Source organism: Bombina bombina, chromosome 1 (genome assembly GCF_027579735.1).
Source record: "Bombina bombina isolate aBomBom1 chromosome 1, aBomBom1.pri, whole genome shotgun sequence".
Classification (NCBI taxonomy): Eukaryota; Metazoa; Chordata; class Amphibia; order Anura; family Bombinatoridae; genus Bombina; species Bombina bombina.
In genome coordinates this window covers 614617817-614639478 of record NC_069499.1, presented here as the reverse complement: position 1 = coordinate 614639478, position 21662 = coordinate 614617817, and the positions used below count along the sequence as shown (strand labels likewise).

At 40.0% G+C, this 21662-nt stretch overlaps 1 protein-coding gene across 2 annotated transcripts in view; it reads right to left on the bottom strand.

Annotated features, from left to right (window-relative positions):
- Positions 1-21662, bottom strand: part of SHROOM4 (shroom family member 4) — a 171641-nt gene that overhangs the window by 17437 nt on the left and 132542 nt on the right. For both annotated transcript variants that reach the window (XM_053699005.1, XM_053699006.1), the window contains 3 exons: positions 13045-13392; positions 828-1023; positions 37-309 (listed from right to left, as the gene is read on the bottom strand). In XM_053699005.1, the coding sequence (XP_053554980.1) occupies positions 37-309; positions 828-1023; positions 13045-13392 (817 nt within the window). The remainder of the gene's footprint in view (positions 1-36; positions 310-827; positions 1024-13044; positions 13393-21662) is intronic.

Sequence of the window (21662 nt, the reverse complement as noted above, 5' to 3'; positions counted from 1 at the left end):
GATAGAAAGAGTTAAGACACAAGAAACCACTCATACCTTTTCTTCTACTGAAGGTTCAGGGTCCTCGCTGCTTAATGCGCTCTCCACCCTAGCCAGGCGCCCAGAAAGAGATAGTAGCAGATTAACCACTTTGTCCAGATCACCTATAAACGTCCGGAACTTATCATACTCATTTGGTTTGCAGACACTCTTAAGAAGTTCCCCCACTTCACTGCCTAGCATAGAATTTGCATTAATATCTTCCTGGAGGCCCTGCTGGGCTTCGTGGAGGACAGATAGCTTTCTGCTGATGCTGTCTATGAGCTGCATCTGAAAGATGGAAAATGAGAGAAAAAAATATTAGATAAAAGTGGAACACAACCAAGAAGGAGAAACTGATATTAGTAACAAGGTTAAAGTGATGATAAATGGAAGTAGGACAGGTAAAATATGGAAGAAAGAAAAGTTACTGAGACAGATACAAAGACACAAGGTAATTAAAATGGACATTGTACTGAAAAATATTCTCCCATTTCATGTATTCCCAAAGATCCATTTTACCTACTGGTATATAATGTACAAACAGCTTTTGAGTATAGCATTTATCTTTATTTTAACATTTGTAATAGCACATTTTTCTTGCTGAACCTGGCATCTGAAAGTTTCAATACTACAGTATTGGCTATAGAAAATGTATGTAAACAAGAGGCAGTAGAGATCAAATCATGGGGACAGACATTTCATAGTCTTACTCTTAAAATAACACTTCACCAATAAATTGCTCAAAAAAATATTTCTCTGGTAGCATATAAGTAACCTGATTCAAGGACAAATCTGCTTGTACTCACTTTCTTGATGGATAGCTCATCCTCCTCTTCCTCCACTTCTCCTACTATATTTCCTCTTTCCTCCTGCACCCCAGGTAGATCTTTCATCTTATTCAGAAGTTCCGCCTTGGCAGCTGATGTGTTGTAGTAGGCAGCACAGGAAGTAGGGCTGACAGCTCCACAAATTGGAGGGGGGGAAATAGGTTGGAACTCATACCTGTAAAGTGTACAAGAAAGGGCTGAGTACTCACATTGCTGTGGGCGATACAACCTAGCAACTGAAACAATAACTGTTCTTTGTTCTGCTGTTCTTTAAAAACTAGCCCTGTCCAGGTTCTACCTTTGTCCAAGTTAATACTACATACCTATCATGACCATTCGTCCAATATACTTTTATACATAACCCTTAAAACAGTTGTAATGACTTGTCAGACTGTTCTCTCTTTTTGTATATGGTTGTACTGTTCAATAACTTAAATTATGCTTACTTGATCATTTTCTTTTCTTCAGATGGAAAGAGTCCACAGCTGCATTCATTACTTTTGGGAGTTTAGAACCTGGCCACCAGGAGAAGGCAAAGAAATCCCAGCCCAAGGCTTAAATACTCCTCCCACTTCCCTCATCCCCCAGTCATTCTGCCAAGGAACAAGGAGAAGGGGTAAAGGTATACGGGACAACTACCTGTGTAGGAACAAAATATTCTAGGGAACCCACCTCATGGGACACAGAATCCTCAGAGGCGAATGGCTCAGCGGTCTCTAACCTCTCCCCAGAGGGAGAAGAGAGCACTCTATTACGGCATACGGAACATCATTGATTGGGCTGGATTACCCTGGCCTCACCACAATCTACGCAAGTAACAGAATCTGAATCAGAGAAATCCTTCTCCGAACAATCAGAATCCTCCATAGCTTGACTTATTAAATTATGGACAAAAGCAACTGGCACCTTACACCCCCAATAACTGGGGCACTCACCACCTCCTATGACCCAGACAAGTAGACAAACGGATCCTCTCCACCGACACTCGGTCATGAATACAGAAATGTAGAATGAAAACGTGACCATGCCCGGTCACGAGGTGCGACATGTAGGCCCAAGAAAAGCCCGCCAGTCCACAAGAACTGCCCGCCAGTCCCACTGCTCAATAACCCCCCTCAGGAGATATTAACAGTATACACAGTCCTTCAAGTTTGACAGATAGTAGCGTTGATTCTGACATGGACTTGAGTGAAGAAAGCAGGCAGCGAAACTCGTCAACGCTGATTGCTTATGGAGCTGTTAATATAAGTCAGGATGGTTTCGCAGAAAGACTCTCCCTGCATCTCCGGACTAACTTTCATCCATGCTCTCACTGAGAGGCTGTCAGGACTACTTAAAGTGAAGGTCTATTTTGACGAATTAGTGCCCGGTTTTTAATAATCCTATTAAAAACAAGGGCACTTTAATTCATCAAAATTGACATTTCAAGCGTTTTCTTAAAAAATGTACCTTTTAGTCCGGAGAGCTGCTGCAGCGCTTCCTCCGGCGTTTCAACGGCAACAGTCCGTCTTTCTCAAGAGCGATTAAAATCAGTAAAAGTATGCTGACAAAGTGCATATACATTTCTGCTAATGCAGGCGGTTTAAATAACAATAATTTTCGCGCTATCCATGACGTCACAAAATGACGTACCTGGATTTACACCCGTATCTCTATCTCAAATGATTTCTAGTTAGCAACAAAGTTTAGGTAAATATGTTAATAAATATTATGTTATAAATCAATATTGCTAAGCAGGAGTCATTCTGCCAAGGAACAAGGAACAGTAGAAGAAACATCAGGGTGAAAAGGTGCCAGAAGAACAAAAATAACAGACGCCCCACAGAAAAAATACGGGTGGGGAGCTGTGGACTCTTTCCATCTGAAGAAAAGAAAATTATCAGGTAAGCATAATTTAAGTTCTTATTTATAAATGGAAAGAGTCCACAGCTGCATGTATTACTTTTGGGAAAACAATACCTAAGCTATTGAGGACACTGAATGCAAAAACGGGAGGGTACAAGAGGCGGCCCATTCTGAGGGCACGGGGCCTGAAAACCCCTACCCAACAAAATCCTGTTTCTTCCGAAGCCGAGAACAACTTTGAAAAAAAGGAAAAGGCCCAAGGACACTGACCCGCAGATAGTCCACAGCCTTGTCTCCAAACAACACACCCCTTACTAAAGAAAGGGAACAAACTACCGTATTCTTCCACAAAGAAGAAAAGGCACGGAGAAAACATGATTGTACTTGTAAAGCACGGCTAATCCCCCTTAAGGGACTAAAGGCACTGCTCCTTTTATCAATCTCGAAAGGAGGAAAGGCTGAGTAGACCTCGCCAGGGATCGAACTTGCAACCTTCGGCTTGCTACAGTGCAGAGTAGCCACAGTGCATTAGTATGCTGAGTTAGCTTCCAGCTAGCATAAGAGACTCCAGAAAAAAACCCTAAAAAGGGCACAATAAGTCCTAAACAAAAACACAGAGCAAAAACCTGAGAAACCCGGTCAGGCTAACAGAGACCCAACCAGTCTCATAGAAACAAGGGGAGGCATAGCCCTGACCCCAGAAATACAGAAACCACGGGATAAGGCCGGGAGTCTGAAACAGAGAGAGGATCTTCCCCTAACAGTGCAACCGCACTCTAGAAAGCAACTGAAGACAAAGGTCCCCAAGTCGCAAAAAGGTATCTCAGAATACCAAAATATTCAGAACGAAACCTCGTGCAGCAAGCTTAGATAGGTCTGACGAACAACACCTGAAGCAAAAACACTGCACGCTGCAGTCATCTAAAAATGAATCTGAAACTTAAATACTTGCAGGGCAAGTCGAATAAGCTGAAGATAGGATCCTTCAGATTGCTAAGTATCCACTAACCAGCGGAAAACGTCGCAGGCTAAGAGCCGCCAGTCCTTCCCACAAATCTTGAATGTGGAGAAAGGAGAAACCTCAAAAAGGATTACTGCACCTCGAATGCTCCGAGGACGAAATAGCAGAGCAACAGATCTCAGATCCTGCTCCAACATCAGACCAGCCTAAGCGACAGACATGTCTGATAGACAGGGGGACAGAAGACCCCAACCACAAGCCCCCAGGTAATGGAAGAAAAAAGGGGGGACTCACCCACCCCAACAGAGCTCGGGTGCCAACCCAATCTGCTCTTTCAAAATAAGGCACTCCCAAGGAGAACCCCCTAGGACCTGGAACAGAGAAAAGTGCAATAGATCTGTAGGAAGACCTGTCACAACTCTCTTAGAAGGCCTCTACGTAGAGAGACCAATTTCCAACAGGTGGAACAGAGCCCACAGAGCAGCAGATGCTGCCCCTTACAGAAATAAGCCACCTGATCCCACCACCTACACACAGGGCAGGACAAGGACCCTCCAGAGAGAGGAAACCCCAACTCATAAGGAAGATAAAATATCCCCTCCAAAGGGAAGGGCACAGATAAGAACAGCGTACATGTCCACAAGACATGAAGCCATAGTATGATCAAAACACGGACTGAATAAAAAATCATCCAGACAACACTGTTGACCCAACAGAGAAAAAAACTCCCCATAGAGGAGCACACTCCGTCCGAAGGACAGGTCAGGCCTTAAAGTCTATAACCAGTACCCGAAGGTGGATGAGAAAGCTGGCCTACCTGCTTGCAAGCCCAATGAGCTAGCCCCTATGTAGCAACATAGGGTCCCTGAAAAAAAACTGGGTCGTCCCGAACCAGTCCATCGGATCATAAGTCTCCAGACATCCAAGAAGGATCCAAGACAAGAACTCCAGACCCGGGACCCAGAATCGTCCTAGAACGAGCGACACCCTCAGGGAACACAAGATACCCCGTCTGAAGCAATCAGACCTCACAGGGCATGAGAACCGGGAAACCCGGAGAACGGGTACAAGACTCACTTGTAATTCCCAAGCCCAAAGGGAAGAGAACACCATTAGCCAGAGGTCAACACCCCCCCAGCAAGGTACTAGGCCGCAACAAAGTCACACAATTTCTCTAGAGCCCAAAGGCCCCAGGGCAGCACTAAGGGAGATGAAAACGAGAACAGAGTCACCAGAAAGAGAGTAGAAGAAAGGCTAGTCTCCATAATCCTTTCAGATTAACGTTCCAGAGGACCACACCCAAGGGAGAAGAAAGCAAAGCATCCCGAACCCTAGGCAAAAAAACATCCCCTAAGCAAAAAGCTTGGAAAAAAAGAGACAACACCTCCTATCGCCCCTGATATGGAGACGACTAACTCCCGAAGGAAGACAGAGCCCCACGGCCTTCACTTCCTAATTAAGCAGCCAAGGCCACCACAAAAAACGGACAAAGTCCAGAAAATCTCGACCCAAAGGAAGAGAACCTCTAAACAGGAATAAGTCCTAAAAGGACACTTCCAAAGAGACCATGAAAGGCAAAACTGTAAGAACGGCGGTATGAAGGACCTAAATCCTCCAAGTCTCCAACACACAATGGGGAGGAACACTCTAGTTCCCGGAAAATTCGGAAACGACTGAGCATGTCGCCACGGATCTCAACGGAGTCCCGGCCCACTAGATTGAAAGGCAAATGAGGACAGAACCAATTACCCATGCCCCTAAGCAATCACGGACCCTCAAGTCCTCTCAGGATGCTAGTTGAAGCTTGTAAAACAAGACAATCACTCAATCATATTGTGATCACTAGGCGCCCTCACCGGACCAACCGGACATAAAAAAGGTGTCACGTGTCTGAACTAGGCTTCAAAGACAGAAGGATTTGTACCCAGTCAGGACCAGCCTGAAACCAGCACTGTCATGGCCCCATAGAGTCTCCTCCGATGATGGAGGGATAAAGAACAGTCAGACAGACTTTTGTAAACAGAGCGAACAAAATCGCGAGTATGAATTCCAGAGAGGAAAATTCCCAAAGGAAACATCACACCACAACATGGGCTTTAAACCAAATAAAAATCATCCTCACCAGATGAAAATAAAAGCTAAGGCAACCCGTAGGTTATCGCCAAGGAAGAACAGACAGACCCGCAGGACCAGCCCAACAGGGGCCCAAGACTTCCAAGCTCAGAACTGGAAAAGGATACACAAATAACGAAGACAATAAAAAGATTACTTCATTCCCTTATGTCTATGTATGCAAGCCAGTCGAAGAGTAAGACTGAGAATCCCCAGACCCATTAAGAGTGGGATCCTTCAGCAACGCCAAAAACGTGCCTTAGTAGGACCCGAAGGCGTGCCAGTCTATAACGAAAGGCTCAACATACCTCTGCCGGGACAAAAGGAAACACCGGACACGAAGGTTCACCCCCTGAGGCCTCAGGGGCAGTCGCTCACCCAGAAGGCTGATCTGGACCATGCGATCCCACGCCTGGCAAGCCCCGGTTAACGAAACACAGACAATATCATAAGCACACTCCCAGGAGGTGCAGATGCACCAGCGCCAAAGATATGGCCATGCGGAACCGTGTCGTAATCTCTGGTGGGAACAGGCCACACTCCCTAGAAAGGATAAATAGCGTTTGGGTTACCTGCATGCGTAGTAAGAGTTGATGGTAGGGAACTTGTCTCGTGAGAAATAGAATCCCCAGAGACGGATGGCTCAGTGGGCACCAGATTCCCCGATCCCGAGGAACAAAGCACTCTAAAACGGCATTCGGAACATAACTGATGGGCATGTATCACCCGAGCCAATTCATATTCTTCGCAAGAAGTAGAGAATCCTCCATAACTGGGACACTGCCACCTCCAGAGAACCAGAAATCAGCGGACCAGGATTTCTCCGTCGCTACGTGGTCAGGAAAACAGAAATGGGGCTACATGAGCCTACGAAAAGGCTGTGTCACTAGATATAGGCCATTATGTTCCAAAATAGCCATGAGCCGAAGCAACACTACACAGTAGCAGACAGAATCGCATAACAAACAGGATTATAAACCCCCTGTTCAATAATTTCCCTCAGGAGATATTAACCCTTGATTCCTAGATACAAAAAGGAGCCTCACTGAGACCCTATGTAAAAGTTATCCCCGAAAGGTTGAAGCCCCTCTCGGATAAAATTACAATACATCCATGATGAAAGAAAATGAATCGATCTTACCGGAATCTACGGCGTGGAACAGGACCACCGTCCTTCAAGTGTGACAGATAGTAGCGTCGCCTCTGCCATGGACTTGAGAGAAAAAAGCAGGCAGTGAAACTCGTCAATGCTGATTGCTTGTGGAGCTGTTAATTTGAGTTGGGATGGTTTCGCAGAAAGACTCTCCCTGCATCGCTGGACTCTAACATGCACCCATGCTCTCACTGATAGGCTGACAGGACTACTTAAAACTTCAGTCCCATGCTGAAGAGTACTACCATCCATAAGAGACTATCGAAAACTTCTGACACTTCTCTGCCAACCTCCTGGTACGAAAGGCAAAGAATGACTTTGGGATGAGGGAAGTGGGGGAGTATTTAAGCCTTTGGCTGGGGTGTCTTTGCCTCCTCCTGGTGGCCAGGTTCTAAATTCCCAAAAGTAATAAATGCAGCTGTAGACTCTTCCCGTTTATGAAGAAAAATAATAATTTTAATGTTAGACTATTACATTTTTGTAACATTACATCATTTTCTGTTCAGATCACTATATACTCTATACTATAGCCTTCTATCCTTATTCATTCCATACCTACCTCTACAGGCCCTCCTGTATTCATTATTTTTTGTTTAATCTGTTCCTGTATTTTTTACTACAAATGTGTGTCATTTTGTGCACTACAGAATTGGCTGCTCTTAAATATAATAATAATAAAAAAGGTCTATTTACTAACAGAACAAAAAAAAACACACACACAATGCAGGCAAATTAATCTGCCTGATAAAAATATATATTTTAGTCCACGCACAATTACTGCATTATGAAGTTCTGGATTTTGCCATTAGAGGGAGCTCTATGTTCATCAACCAGCCCATAATGATTTTGGACGCATTTTAAGAAAGATGGTTTTCACATCAAGTGATTGTTATAATTCAGCTTTAGCAAAAACAATGTATCATGTAACCTAATAATATTCTGCAATATTGAGCTTGAAATTATACAATAAATTCAGTTCAAAAAAAAAGAATAAAAATCCCTCTTAAACTAGACAAGAAAAAGTTAGCAATTCTCTTTTCTGTGCTTATTACACCAGATCTCATACTATTTCATACCTTGAGGTGTTTGTGTCTTTAGTCAGTACATTGGCCTGATTATAAATTACAAAGAAAAAACTAATAATAAACACAAAAATGTGATATAACATAGAAAACTGAACACGCCATGACTTACTGAACATACTCATTTTATAGTTTTGAAGCATTTTTTTAATTGGTTTTGTGTAAAAAATTTACTTTGTCCAAAGCTATTTATAAAGGCCAAAAAGCAAAATCTCTAACCTATGTTTTCGTCACCATGCTGCAAATCAAAAAGCTTGTTTTAGGCAATTTGCTGTGTATTGAAAAAAAATAACCTTTATTTTTACCTGATAAATTAATTTCTTTCTTGGTAGTGAGAATCCATGAGTCCTTACTCTTGAGGATTACATCACCTGACCACCAGGAGGAGGCAAAGACACCCTACACAAACGCTTTCAAGTATACCATCTCGTATACCCAGTAGTACTTATAGCTGAGCAAAGAAGAAATAAGAAGGATTGTAGGGTAAAGGGGTGCAAATTAGAACTGCCACCACCAGAATTAAATTGGGTGGGTTTGTGGACTCACTACCAAGAAAGAAATTAATTTATCAAGTTACCAATCAATGGTTACCAATACTGAAGCTGAGGATTCCATGAAAAAAAACAAGTGGAACATGGTAAGGCAGGCACCTATTTACTTGGAATCCCTGGCTGAAGAACCTTTCTAGCAAAGGCTGCCTCTGCTGAGGCCAAAATATTGAAATTATAAAACTTTGTGAAGGTATGCAAAGATGACCAGGTTGCAGCCTTCTATATCTGTTCTACAGAAGCCTCATTCTTGAAAGCCCAGGAAGTAGAAATAGACTGAGTGGAATGAGCAGTAGTCTCAACAGGCAGTTGCTATCCCGCCTCCAAGTAAGCTTTGTGGATCAAACCCTTCAAGCAGAAAGCCAAAGATACTGCAGTAGCCTTCTGGCACTTTCGACTTCCAGAAAAAAAGGACAAACAGGCTGGAAGACTGATGAAAATCATTAGTCACTTGAAGATAGAATCTCAAAGTCCTGACAACATCTAAACTATGTAATAGTCTCAATATTGTAGAAGATCTCCATGTTTGACCTCTACTTGACGAGGCAAAGAACTACTGGGAGGGAAGGGGAAGTAGGAGAGATACTTGAAAGCTCTGGTGTAGGGTGTATTTGCCTCCTCCTGGTGGTTAGGTGATATAATTCCCAAAAAGTAAAAACTTGTGGACTCTTACTACCATTAGAAAGAGAACAAACAGAAAAAAAAAAACATAATTTATGCTTACCTGATAAATGTATTTGTCTTTTGGTGTATCCAGTCCACGGATCATCCATTACTTGTGGGATATTCTCCTTCCCAACAGGAAGTTGCAAGAGGATCACCCACAGCAGAGCTGTCTATATAGCTCCTCCCCTAACTGCCATATCCAGTCATTCGACCGAAGACAAGCAAGAGAAAGGAGAAACCATAGGGTGCAGTGGTGACTGTAGTTTAAAGTTAAAAAATACCTGCCTTAAAATGACAGGGCGGGCCGTGGACTGGATACACCACAAGAGAAATAAATTTATCAGGTAAGCATAAATTATGTTTTCTCTTGTAAGGTGTATCCAGTCCACGGATCATCCATTACTTGTGGGATACCAATACCAAAGCTAAAGTACACGGATGAAGGGAGGGACAAGGCAGGTACTTAAACGGAAGGTACCACTGCCTGTAAAACCGTTCTCCCAAAAATAGCCTCCGAAGAAGCAAAAGTATCAAATTTATAGAATTTTGAAAAGGTATGAAGCGAAGACCAAGTCGCCGCCTTGCAAATCTGTTCAACAGAAGCCTCATTTTTAAAGGCCCATGTGGAAGCCACAGCTCTAGTAGAATGAGCTGTAATCCTTTCAGGAGGCTGCTGGCCAGCAGTCTCATAAGCTAAGCGTATTATACTCCTTAGCCAAAAAGAAAGAGAAGTTGCCGAAGCCTTTTGGCCTCTCCTCTGTCCAGAGTAGACAACAAACAAAGCAGATGTTTGACGAAAATCTTTAGTAGCTTGTAAATAAAACTTTAAAGCATGAACCACGTCAAGATTGTGTAATAGACGTTCCTTCTTTGAAGAAGGATTAGGACACAATGACGGAACAACAATCTCCTGATTGATATTCTTATTAGATACCACCTTAGGTAAAAACCCAGGTTTGGTACGCAAAAAGCAAACGTTTTATATTGAAATTCTATAAGAGTATTACCTCTGAAAGTAAGCATGATACCAGTCGCTTTTAAATCACTGTATTCAGGCTTACCTTACATAAATCTGGTATCAGCAGCATTTTCTAGTACTTACATCTCTAGGAAAAAAAATTAACTGCACATACCTCATAGCAGGATAACCTGCACGCCATTCCCCAGCTGAAGTTACCTCTCTCTTCAGTTATGTGTGAGAACAGCAATGGATCTTAGTTACAACCTGCTAAGATCATAGAGATCACAGGCAGATTCTTCTTCTATTTTCTGCCTGGGACAAAAATAGTACAACTCCGGTACCATTTAAAAATAACAAACTTTTGATTGAAGAAAAAAACAACTACGTTTCACCACTTCTCTCTTACTACTTCCATGCTTGTAGAAAGTTGCAAGAGAATGACTGGATATGGCAGTTAGGGGAGGAGCTATATAGACAGCTCTGCTGTGGGTGATCCTCTTGCAACTTCCTGTTGGGAAGGAGAATATCCCACAAGTAATGGATGATCCGTGGACTGGATACACCTTACAAGAGAAAACTAGGTTACAGTTTTTGTTTTTTGGCCTTTCTAGGGCGTGTGGGACAAGCACAATATTTATACAAAAGCAAGAGGCTATTTCTGTACCTAAGCTGCAAACAGATCTCCACTGAGCAATTTGGGAACCCTAGAATTCCATGGACCCAAAATCAGCTTTGTCTGTAATGAGCTTACTATATTGGTATCTTTGGAGCTGTAGCCTGACTGTCTCCCAAACTAAAGGAAAACACGCACATATTAAACAAAAGCAAGATGTGTTTGGTGTCCCTTTAACCTTTTCCTCAATCCTTCATTGCAGGTTTTTCTAAACATAGCTTTACAGGTTCTAAAATAGAATAAATTCCACCTACAGATGTTTTCCCTTTAACAAACCATATTGAGTTATTTGATTAAAATGGCTCTCTCTTAAAAAGGGACAGAGAAGGCAACATTAAACTTTCATGATTCAGATAGAGCATCCAAGTTTAAACAACTTTTTAAATTAACTTCTATTATTTAATTTTCTTCATTATGCTAGTATCATTTATTGAAAAGCATACCTAGGTAAGCTAAGGGGCAGCAATCCACTACTGAGAGGTAGCTGGTGATTGGAAAATATATGCCTTTTGTCATTGGCTCACCCAATGTGTTAATCTACCTCCCAGTAGTGCATTGCTGCTCCTTCAACAAATGTTACCAAGAGAAGGAAGCATAGATAATAGAAGTAAAATGGAAAGTTGTTTAAAATTGCATCCTCTTTAATGAAAGAAAAAGTTTGGGTTTTATGTCACTAGAAAACAGAAGCAAAATAAAGTATTACTGTATAATCAAATCCTAATGCAGAAATAGTTAACAAGACAATAAATTAAATGACAAACTTATCATTAAAGGAGCACTAAATACAGTAGAATTGCATAATTAACAAGTGTATAATAAAAAGACATTTCAATAACACGTACTCTGAATTTCACAAAAGCAGATATTTTTTTTCTGCCAAATTATTTTTTTCTCCAATTTGCCAACCCCCTGTACCATGTGACAGACAACAGCCAATCACAGACCAGTATATGTATACCCCATAAGCTTGTGCACATTCTCAGTAGTAGCTGGTGCTTCACAAAATGTGCATATAAAAAGATTGTGCAAAATTTCACAATGGAAGTAAATTTGAAAAAAAAAAAAATCTTAAAATTGTGTGCTCTTTAAAGGGACAGTATACTGTAAAATAGTTTTTCCCTTAATGTGTTTACAATTGCTTTTTTACCAACTGCAGAGTAAAAATAATTATGAAAATTAAAGCTCTGATTTTGTGTTTTGAAGCCACAGCCTAATAAAATGGGTTGAGCTTGTAGGTATGATCAGATCTCATTACTGTATCACATTGTGTACTTATACCTGCTTCTTTATCTTATATCTGTACATAAAACAACCACCAGTACTTTTAGAGAACAATGGAAAATCAACATTTTATTACCTTATCTCTGCTATAGCCCACTGGGAGTGTAATTTCTTCTGCTGGCTGTGTTTACAAAGCTTATCTATAGCTTGGACCTGCAGCCACAAACTTTCAGAATAGGTGGGGATACCACTTGCTAAATGAAATATTTCAAATGCCAATATAAGGGTAAAGGTTCTACTTGTATACAATTGAATACACTCCAGCAGGTAAAGTGGATCATTGGGAACAAATTAAAGGGGAGTACATTTTTGAGTAAACTGTCCCTTTAAGTTTCATTTTGACTGCAGTGGCCCTTTAAGACAGTGCAGTCAGCTAGGTATGTGATAATGTGACACCTTTCTATCACTTCACATGTAGTGCTCTGTATCTTACTTAGTATCTCTGCACAATAAACACCTGTACTGGGGAGTAAGAAGTTACACTCAAATGAAAATAAAACTCTCATGATTCAGATAGAGCATGCAATTTTAAACAACTTTCCAATTTACTTCTATTAACAAAATGTGAACAGTCTTTTTATATTTACACTTTTTGAGCATGTGCAAGAATTTATAGAATAAACTTGTATGCATTTGTTATTGGCTGATGGCTGTCACATGGTACGTGTATGCATTTGTGATTGGCTAGTGGCTATCACATGGTACAGGGGAAGTGGAAACAGGCATAACTTGTAAAATTGTCAGAAAAAAAATCTACTACTCATTTGAAGTTCAGACAAAGTGCTATTGTCTTGTTATCATGCATTTGTTGATTATACAAATCTACTGTGCTGAGTGGTCCTTTAAGTGTGAGCAGTAAAAAGTGAGTGCACATGGTTGTGGTAAAATTGCTATTACACTAAGTTTAAACCCACCTGTCAGGGATAGAGATTTCAGACTCTCTGTCTGTTGACCATTCGTCTTCATATCGTCGATCACCACCTTCAAAAGCATCTAAAGAGGTTGTAGAGGGGTTGCGTTCAGGAAGGGCTGGGGTGCTGGATGCCAATGAAGGGGAGACTGAATGGAAGGCTCTGTCTTCTGTGTTGTCTTCAGAAGACTCTTGCTGCTCCTCCACATTATTGATGCCTGCAGCTCTGTCTGGTGAAACAGTCTGCCCTTGGAAAGCTGGAATGGGGTCAGAGGGCAGCGAGTGACCTGGCTGTGACCTGGCTGGGGATGTGACACTTGGTGATCTTGAATTCTCAGAGCAGGCCGACAACCTTAAAAGAACAGAACATGTTAAAGGTACAGCCATGTTGCCATTAAAGGGATATGAAAGACAAAATGATGGTTCATATAGAGAACACAACTTTAAGAGACATTTCAATTTACTTCTGTTATCAAAATTAATTTCTTTTCTTGGCATCCTTTGGTATCAAAATTAAAATTTTTCTCATTGGTATCCTTCGTTGAAAAGCATACCTAAGTAGGCTCAGGAGCAGCAATGCACTACTTGAGCTAGCAGGTGATTTGTGGCTACACACATATACCTCATCATAGGTTTACCAGATATGCCCAGCTAGCTCCTAGTGGTGCATTGCTGCTCTGGAACTGACTTTGTGTTGTAATTAGTTAATATACAAGCAAATCACTTTTAAGTGTGGTGTTGGAAATTAGAAAACTTTGCTACTCAATGGTCTATTGACAATTCATCTATAAAGTTTAAAACAGTATATAATGACCTTAATTACAGGGCAATATTCTTAGAGTGTAAAAATGGCTATAATTACCAATATTTTTGTGTACCAATACTTTGTATTTATTCTATTTAAAATATGTCTGACAATTTACGCAAGTGGAAGGGACAGGGTGTGTCTGAAGCTCTCACACCTCTCGTATTCTGTAAGCATTTTACGCCTGTAGTTTCCACTGATTTATCTTGCTTGCTATGTGCAGGTGAAGTTTGTTCAAAGCTCGCAATATGCTTGTTTAACTGACGGAAAAGTAATGTATACTCAGCTATACAACTTAAACTGTAGTGAAAACATTCCAGTTTAATTTGTATTTGCTACAAACTGAGAATTTATACCAGTGAAAGGTGCTCGCGCTCCCTTGTTAACCTCACTATCCCCGTGAGCTTCTGTATCACAGAGAGCATTATTTTTACATGGAAGGCAGCTATCATCTCTCTGGGACTTCTAGGTTCTGCTTTTTTCCCTATGATAATTAAGTGAGCTTTGCCCCTGTGAAATCTGCAGTATAATTTCTCTCTCTAGACTGAAAAGTTTTTGAAAATCAGGCCTATAGTAGCCTGGAGAAGCAAACACAGAAATAAGCACCCCCTGCTGACAGACACCTGCACTGCAGCTAGACTGATAATGTGCTAGAGAAAAAGGACTCTACTGGGCATATCAGGTGCACAACCTGCACTGTGGGGCTATGGGCTGCAGCAAAACAAAATCTCATCTGAATTAAACTTAAAAATATTTAAAAAGTTATCAATGTCAAAGGTTGTTAAAAGCCATCAGCAAGCTAGGTTTCATGATATTATATGTTCAGCCATGTCATCAGCTGTAGAACCATCTAAATATACCAATTAGTCAAAAGAAATGTCCCTGATTGTTTTTCCATTACTGTATTTTCAATGCTTTGATATACCCGCTGCAGAGAGTAAAATGTATGAGAATTTGCATTTTCAGGGTTTATTTTTGTATATGAAGCAGCTGGGTTTTGTGCTTTTAAACCACAACCTAGGATTTGTCCAAATATTGTAACGCTATAAATGCGCAAACAGCTGAGCCAGTGTGTGAAAATCTGTATACTGAGCAATGTCACCTCTCCAGTCTCACACCAGTTGCCGCTGGGTAATGAAGATACCAGGTTTTCTTCAAAACAATAATCTTTCCTATAAAGAGTTCAACTAAGGGATTCAACAGAGCATCAGGTCCCCGGGCAGACTGTTCTAGTAAGGCCCCAGAAAAGGACACAGAACAACAATGCAAAAAAGAACTGTTCTGAAGTGGCAGTCTGCTTAGGGACCATCAAAATACAGCACAGCCTCAGCAATTTTATAGGAATAGCAACTTCCCTCTGGCTGTGCAGCATGCTGGGAATTTTAGCTCATACACTGCCTACATAAGAAGAGACAGGCTGCTATTTACAACTGCTATCTAATTGAATTCATTCTCTTGGTATCCTTTGTTGAAAATCATATCTAGGTAGGTTTAGGAGCAGCAATGCACAACTGAGAGCCAGTTGCTGATTGGTGGCTGCACATATATGACTCTTGTCATTGACTCATCTGATGTGTTTATCTAGCTCCCAGTAGTACATTACTGCTCCTTCAACCAATGATACCAAGAGAATGAAGCAAATCTAATAATATAATTAAACTGGAAAATTGTGTAAAATTGCATGATCTCTCCGAATCATGAAAGAACATGTTAGGTTTTATGTTCCTTTAAGTGGGGCAGTTGCATGACAGCAAGTACGGTGGTAGCATCAATGCTCACAAATCTATATAAGTCCAGTGGTTTATGGTGCCACAGGTACCCGGTATATGGTTTGTCAGGCCCTGCGTTAGAGAGACAAACACTGAGACGGTAATATAAAATGCTTAATTATACATAGTAAAAAAAAAAAACTTTGCAATATACTATTATTCTTTATTTTCCCCCTTTAACTGTAATTTAAGCCTGAAAATGGTGTATTTTCCAGTCCCGAAAACTCAACGAGCACATGACAGCCTTCATAAGCCTAACCTTGCCAGATATATCTATCTGTCAAGCCTTGTCATCTTTAAAGCCTGATGTAACATGATAAATCTTCTCAGAATGCGAAGTCACTGCATCAAACACATATACGATGCACTGTAATTTACACATCTCTACTATCTTTTTAACCGCTGGAGAGGGTCAAGGGGGGGACAAAGGTTCACTTGGGGTGGATGCTAGAGGATTAGCAGGGTGTCTTCCTTGTACTCCCCAGGAAAGGGCAAAAAAAAAAAAATAGTGTAGATGGGGGAATTACATTACATCGGGCTTTACCCACAGCCGCTTGGGTAATGTCAGGTTTACCCACCGGCCCGTAACATATACATATTGATTTTACGTGTAAATGTTAAGGTTTATACCACTAGGTGGCTCCAAATGTAATGAAATGTAATTTTATTTTTTTTATGAAAAGTTGTTTCTACTGCCCTGTAGTAGACAAAATTATTTTTAAAGTCAACAATTGGCACCAAAGTAAGCTATTCAGAGGAGCAAGAATGACCAAACAACTGAACAAAGAAATGAGGAACCTTCAGAAATTTGTTTTTTTCAAGTCCAGGGCTGGCTAATACTGACCTTTCTTCTTTAGAACAATAAAATAATGGAATAGACCACCTGATCTCAGTCCTGAACTTGAATAGAACAAATGACAAAATTTTTGAAGGACAGTCCAAAAATGATCAGCCCTGTGTACATGATGAAGAACCCGAGAACAGCCTTAGCCTTAGACCGCTCTTCTACTCCAGCTCCACAAAGGCAGCCACGCCGGGCAAAATCCACATGCTTGTCCAACATGTTCCAGTCAAATAGGTCAGTATTTATGCCTGTGCACACCAGCAAGAAGATACTTTATACATGGCAGTCAACTACATTCTTTCTAGGATACACTTTGGCATTAAATTCTCAATATGCTGCAGTGGTTGCTGGTCGTGCTGGTTTTTAGATTTAGTGTAGTGGAAATGCTGTAGGCCGCCTGCCACATGGCTAAATGGATGGGCTGATGATGGCAGGCAGGGGCCACTATGGGGCACCATCAGGGCTCAAAAACCTTGGTGCGAGGTCCTGTTTTTAAAATGCACATATTGCTGACGCTAGTGCATGAACTCTCTGGGAGGAAGTGAAGCGTGAATACCTTTAAGAAAACACTATATTTATAATGAATGTTACAATGTTAGGTTTTCATTAATAAATATTTTATGGGATTACATTTTGAGTTTAATGCGTCTTGACTTGCCAGCTATATGCATTTCTTTATGAAAAAAAAGTATTAAGAGCTCAAAATGTTTGTCCAACAAATTTCTCAAGCTCTATAATAGCCTATGTATATGTATACGAATATATGTATTTATAGAGTGAAGATTAAGAAAATATATGACAAATAACAAAACAAAGTTGAGATATTCATTACGAAATGCTTTTCAGAGATGATGTTGGGTTTTTATGCAGCTTCCAATTTTCCAATGACCCTTTAACACAAAAGGCTTGAGGACCATGAACTGAAAAGGTTTCTGCTCTTTGCAGCCAAATCTAAATATTATTCATGAAAGCGTAAAAACACGATAGCCAGCTGAACATAAGCTTGTAAGCTACCATATGCAGAATCTGCTCAAGAGGAGCACAATCCAGCCAAAAGGACATTGTACGTAATTGTTCAAGGTCCCTTCCTAACAAGGGAATTTCACAATGTTACAGTCCATTGTTATTTGAAACATTAATGTCTGTGTGCTGAATAAATTTGCTTCTGCGTGTCGTCGATAATAAATGCAGCAGCAAAGCAATTTTTATAATTAAATCCACCATCATATAAACTGCAGTTGTAGAAAGCACAAGTCCTATTCCTAGTGGATGTTTCCTTAACCATCGCCTCCTCCTTAGGTGTAAAAACACCAGGACCCTTTAGATTCCGGAGACAAGTTCTGAAAAGCACCTCAAAACATTACCTATCTTAGGAGGAGTCCGAAGGCAGAGTCATTACCACTGTTGCTTAAATATCATTTAGAGAACTGGCTGAGCTCCAAAACCAATACGAGTCACATCAGTAGGGTGATAAATATTGCACTCATGGCAACTGAGCCTCTTAATTCCTGCAGTCCTGGCAAAGCAAAAAAAAAACAGAAAAAGTAGCAGACCACTATTGTTTAAAAAATAGCAGAGTGCATGGGAACCTGTTTTTTGGGAAAAAATGGATATGCTGCAGAACACACTAGCACATATCTTCTCCCCAAACAAAATAGCTATCCAGGATTATTAGGTAGACATTGACCATAAACCATCTGAATATGGTCCAGATGTGTAGACTTGCTCAGTCTCTTGCACAGATTGAGGCATTTTCAGTCAGTATAGTACACCAAAGGGATATTTATCTGGCTCTGTAAGTGCTGCAGTGAGTTCATTAAAAAAAAACGATATATTTTTAGAAGCTATTGATCAGGTATGACCGTTACTGCCATTGACTACTCGGCTTGTAAAGAATTTTGCTTAAAGGGACAGTCAAGTCCAAAAAAAAAAAATATTGTGGTGATAGAAGCCAAATGGATGTAGGTCCAAAAGATCCAAATGGAAATAAAGTGCAGCAGCAAGATAAAAGTGTAAAAACTTTAATATAATACTTTAAAACTGTTAAAACTGGATGTTGTTTTAAAGTACTATATTAAAGTTTTACACTTTTATCTTGCTGCTGCCCTTTATTTCCATTTGGATCTTTTGGACCTACATCCATTTGGTTTTCATCACCACTGACTGGCTGCTGAGGCTCCCTGTGGCTTTGTGTGGATACCCCTGGACACAGAGGGACGAGGATTACCGCTGCCAAAGATCTGCCTGAGAGTCTGCCAGACGACTTATATGGTTCCGGCCTGCTTGTTTAGCACACACGTGCTTTCCACCAAGTGAGTGAGACTGACTTCTGCTTTAGACATATACTTGGTCTGACCTGCTGATCTGCACTATGTGGCGCCCTCTACATTTTGTATCTTAGATTTCTTCCTGTGTTTTGGCGTGACACTTTAGAGGAGCTGCCTAGAGGTGCGAGATAACCTGGACATTGTCTTGTGCCCTGATTTCTCTCGGAGGATTTTATCTTATATTTTTATTATTTTAACGGATTATAATTGCACTTGACATACGTAAATACATATACAGTATATATATATATATATATATATATATATATATATATATATATATATATATATATATGTGTGTGTGTGTGTGTGTGCATTTGTCTTTACACACATATAAAAACATTTCTATACTATATACTTTCTAGTCAGATTGTACTTTTTTGGATAGTTTGGCGCCTCTTATAAATATCTGCTTTGATCCAGTAATTGTGTATCTGAGCATATCTTGTTTTATTAAAAATTCTGGTGTTGACTGTCCCTTTAATACTGCATCAAAATAAGTTATTTTTCTCAATATTGTTTGAAAATGCTAAGAACATAAATAAAAATAAAGAGTGGGCTTCATACAGACAAAATGATGTCTTGCATTTTAATATTTTGTAGCATAATCTTTTGTATTTGATTCTATTGTTTTCAGGTTTTAGAAGAAACTTGGGAATTAACTGTTTTATTGATCCTAGATTAATAGCATGTTCTTCATCTTATGATTTGAGTGATGCACAAAAGTAATTCCCCAGAGCCTCATTTTTCATTTAGGTACACTAAATGTACAGATCACACATACAAAAGCTGTACGACAAGCATTAGTTTATTGCAGAAGTGGACAAATCTGTTTAAAATCAGGAGACAGGCAGTAGTATTTGTATACAGGGGTAAAATTCTAGCTGTCACTGGCACCCTGGCGCCTGGTTTTGTCAAGCCCTGGTTTACTGGTTGCAGCAACAAACATGCTTAAATTTTGCTCAGACCATTACAACTTTTCGCTGAAATTACAAGTCGCATGCTGACTGCATCGCGTGTGCGGTATGTTTTTTCTTTAGGCTTCCTCGAGGGTCTTCAGCCTCACTAGCCTCAGCGGTCCTTTTGTTATTATGGTGGGAAATGGTAATTTCCCACCATGACAGGTAAGCTTCAGCAAGACACATTAAAAGGGACCGTAAACACGGAGATAGCAATATAAAAGATTTAATAATGAGTAGTTAAAAAAACTGCAATAAACTTTTATTAATTCTTTTGCTTCCTTTTCCTGTAATTAAAATTTGGAAGTTTCAAATTCTGAGAACTGATTTGCCTAAGCCTGAAGCATCTCTGTCCCAGATTATTTTCAGCAGAAATGTTTCGGTACAAAATAAGAGTTTGCTAAAACAAAAATGACCACTTTTAGCTGTGCCTACTCCTACAGACAAGATACTCCAAACAAGGTGTTAATGCGCTCCAAACATTTTAAAACTTACTAGTATGCTTATTGCAAGGCTGTAGAAAAATCTTGTAATTACAAGTGTTTACGGTCCCTTATTAAACAAAAGACAGTAAACACCTTGAGATTTGCAATATACTTTACTTATTTTGCCCCATTTTAATGTAATTTAGCTCTCAAAACTGAGTTGTTGTTTTTTAATTCTGAAACTTGAAATGCACCTTGCCGATTTCTCAAGGCTAACCCTGCTACATAGCTTTCCCTTATTTAACTGATAACAGGCATAAAACAATGTATATTATACTAACATTATAACCAGGGCTAGCCTTGTTTTCTACTCACAAAAGCCCAGATTGGCTCTTCCAAATAAGGCAAATTGTGGGTAGGGTTTGGCTACTGAAAAAAAACTAGTAAAAAGGATGTTAATTTGTTTAAAAATTTTTTAGACTTGGTCAATTCTATTTTATAGCAACACAAGAGAAATGTCTTGTAATTACAAAGGTGTTTACTGGTCTTAACTGCCTTTACTACAGGACTTGACAAAACCTAGAAGTCAGCCCAGTCCGGTCACGTTGTGTGCCTGAATCCAAAACGAGGCTGTTCTTTTTCCGGAGTGCATAAGTCCCCGGTGGATCACTCCGCTACATAAAATCCATGTAAACAAGCCGTGCCATGCTGTAACTTTTGTAATACTATTTTTCAATAAAGCTTTTGTGATTTTACATGCACACTGGTAGGTTGCCTCCTAGTTGTGTCCATGAGAAAATGTATTTCTATAGGAGGTTTATGCTTGGAATAATATTTTTCTTTTAAAAAGCATTGATGCTTCTAATGGAATATGAAATGTACTGCTATGGACATGTAGCCCTCATTTCACAATGGTTACTTTTTGCCCCGATTCACAACAACATATATAGAAAAGCAGGTAAAAAAAAAATATATTGCACTTTATGTGTATTCTCTTTGAAAATAAAAATTACCAGCAATATATAATTATCTAAAACTGTGTGATAAACTAATGAACCTTTTCTATTTGTGTACAGAAGTTGAAGAAACTGTACTTAAAGGGACAGTGTTGAGACATTTAGGGCTAGATTACAAGTGGAGCGCTAATTTAATGTGCGCCTGTAAATGGGCAAATTCCCCCATTTACAGGCGCACGTTAAATAACTAGCTATTACGAGGTCAGACCAATTGCCCCAAAATAAAGTGTTGTGTTATTTTGTTTTAATAATATATATCAGCATTTTTATTTAATATAACTGCACAAAGCAGTTTTAAGGGCTTAAAGTTTGCAGATGTGTTAGAAAAAAAAATGGCACTGAAAAGTGCCTTTACATTGCGGTCTATGGACTGTGTTACTGCTATAAATATCTACGTATAAGTATATATTTACACACACACAAGAACACATAAATATATATGTATACACACACACATTTTATATTTGCTGCCCATCA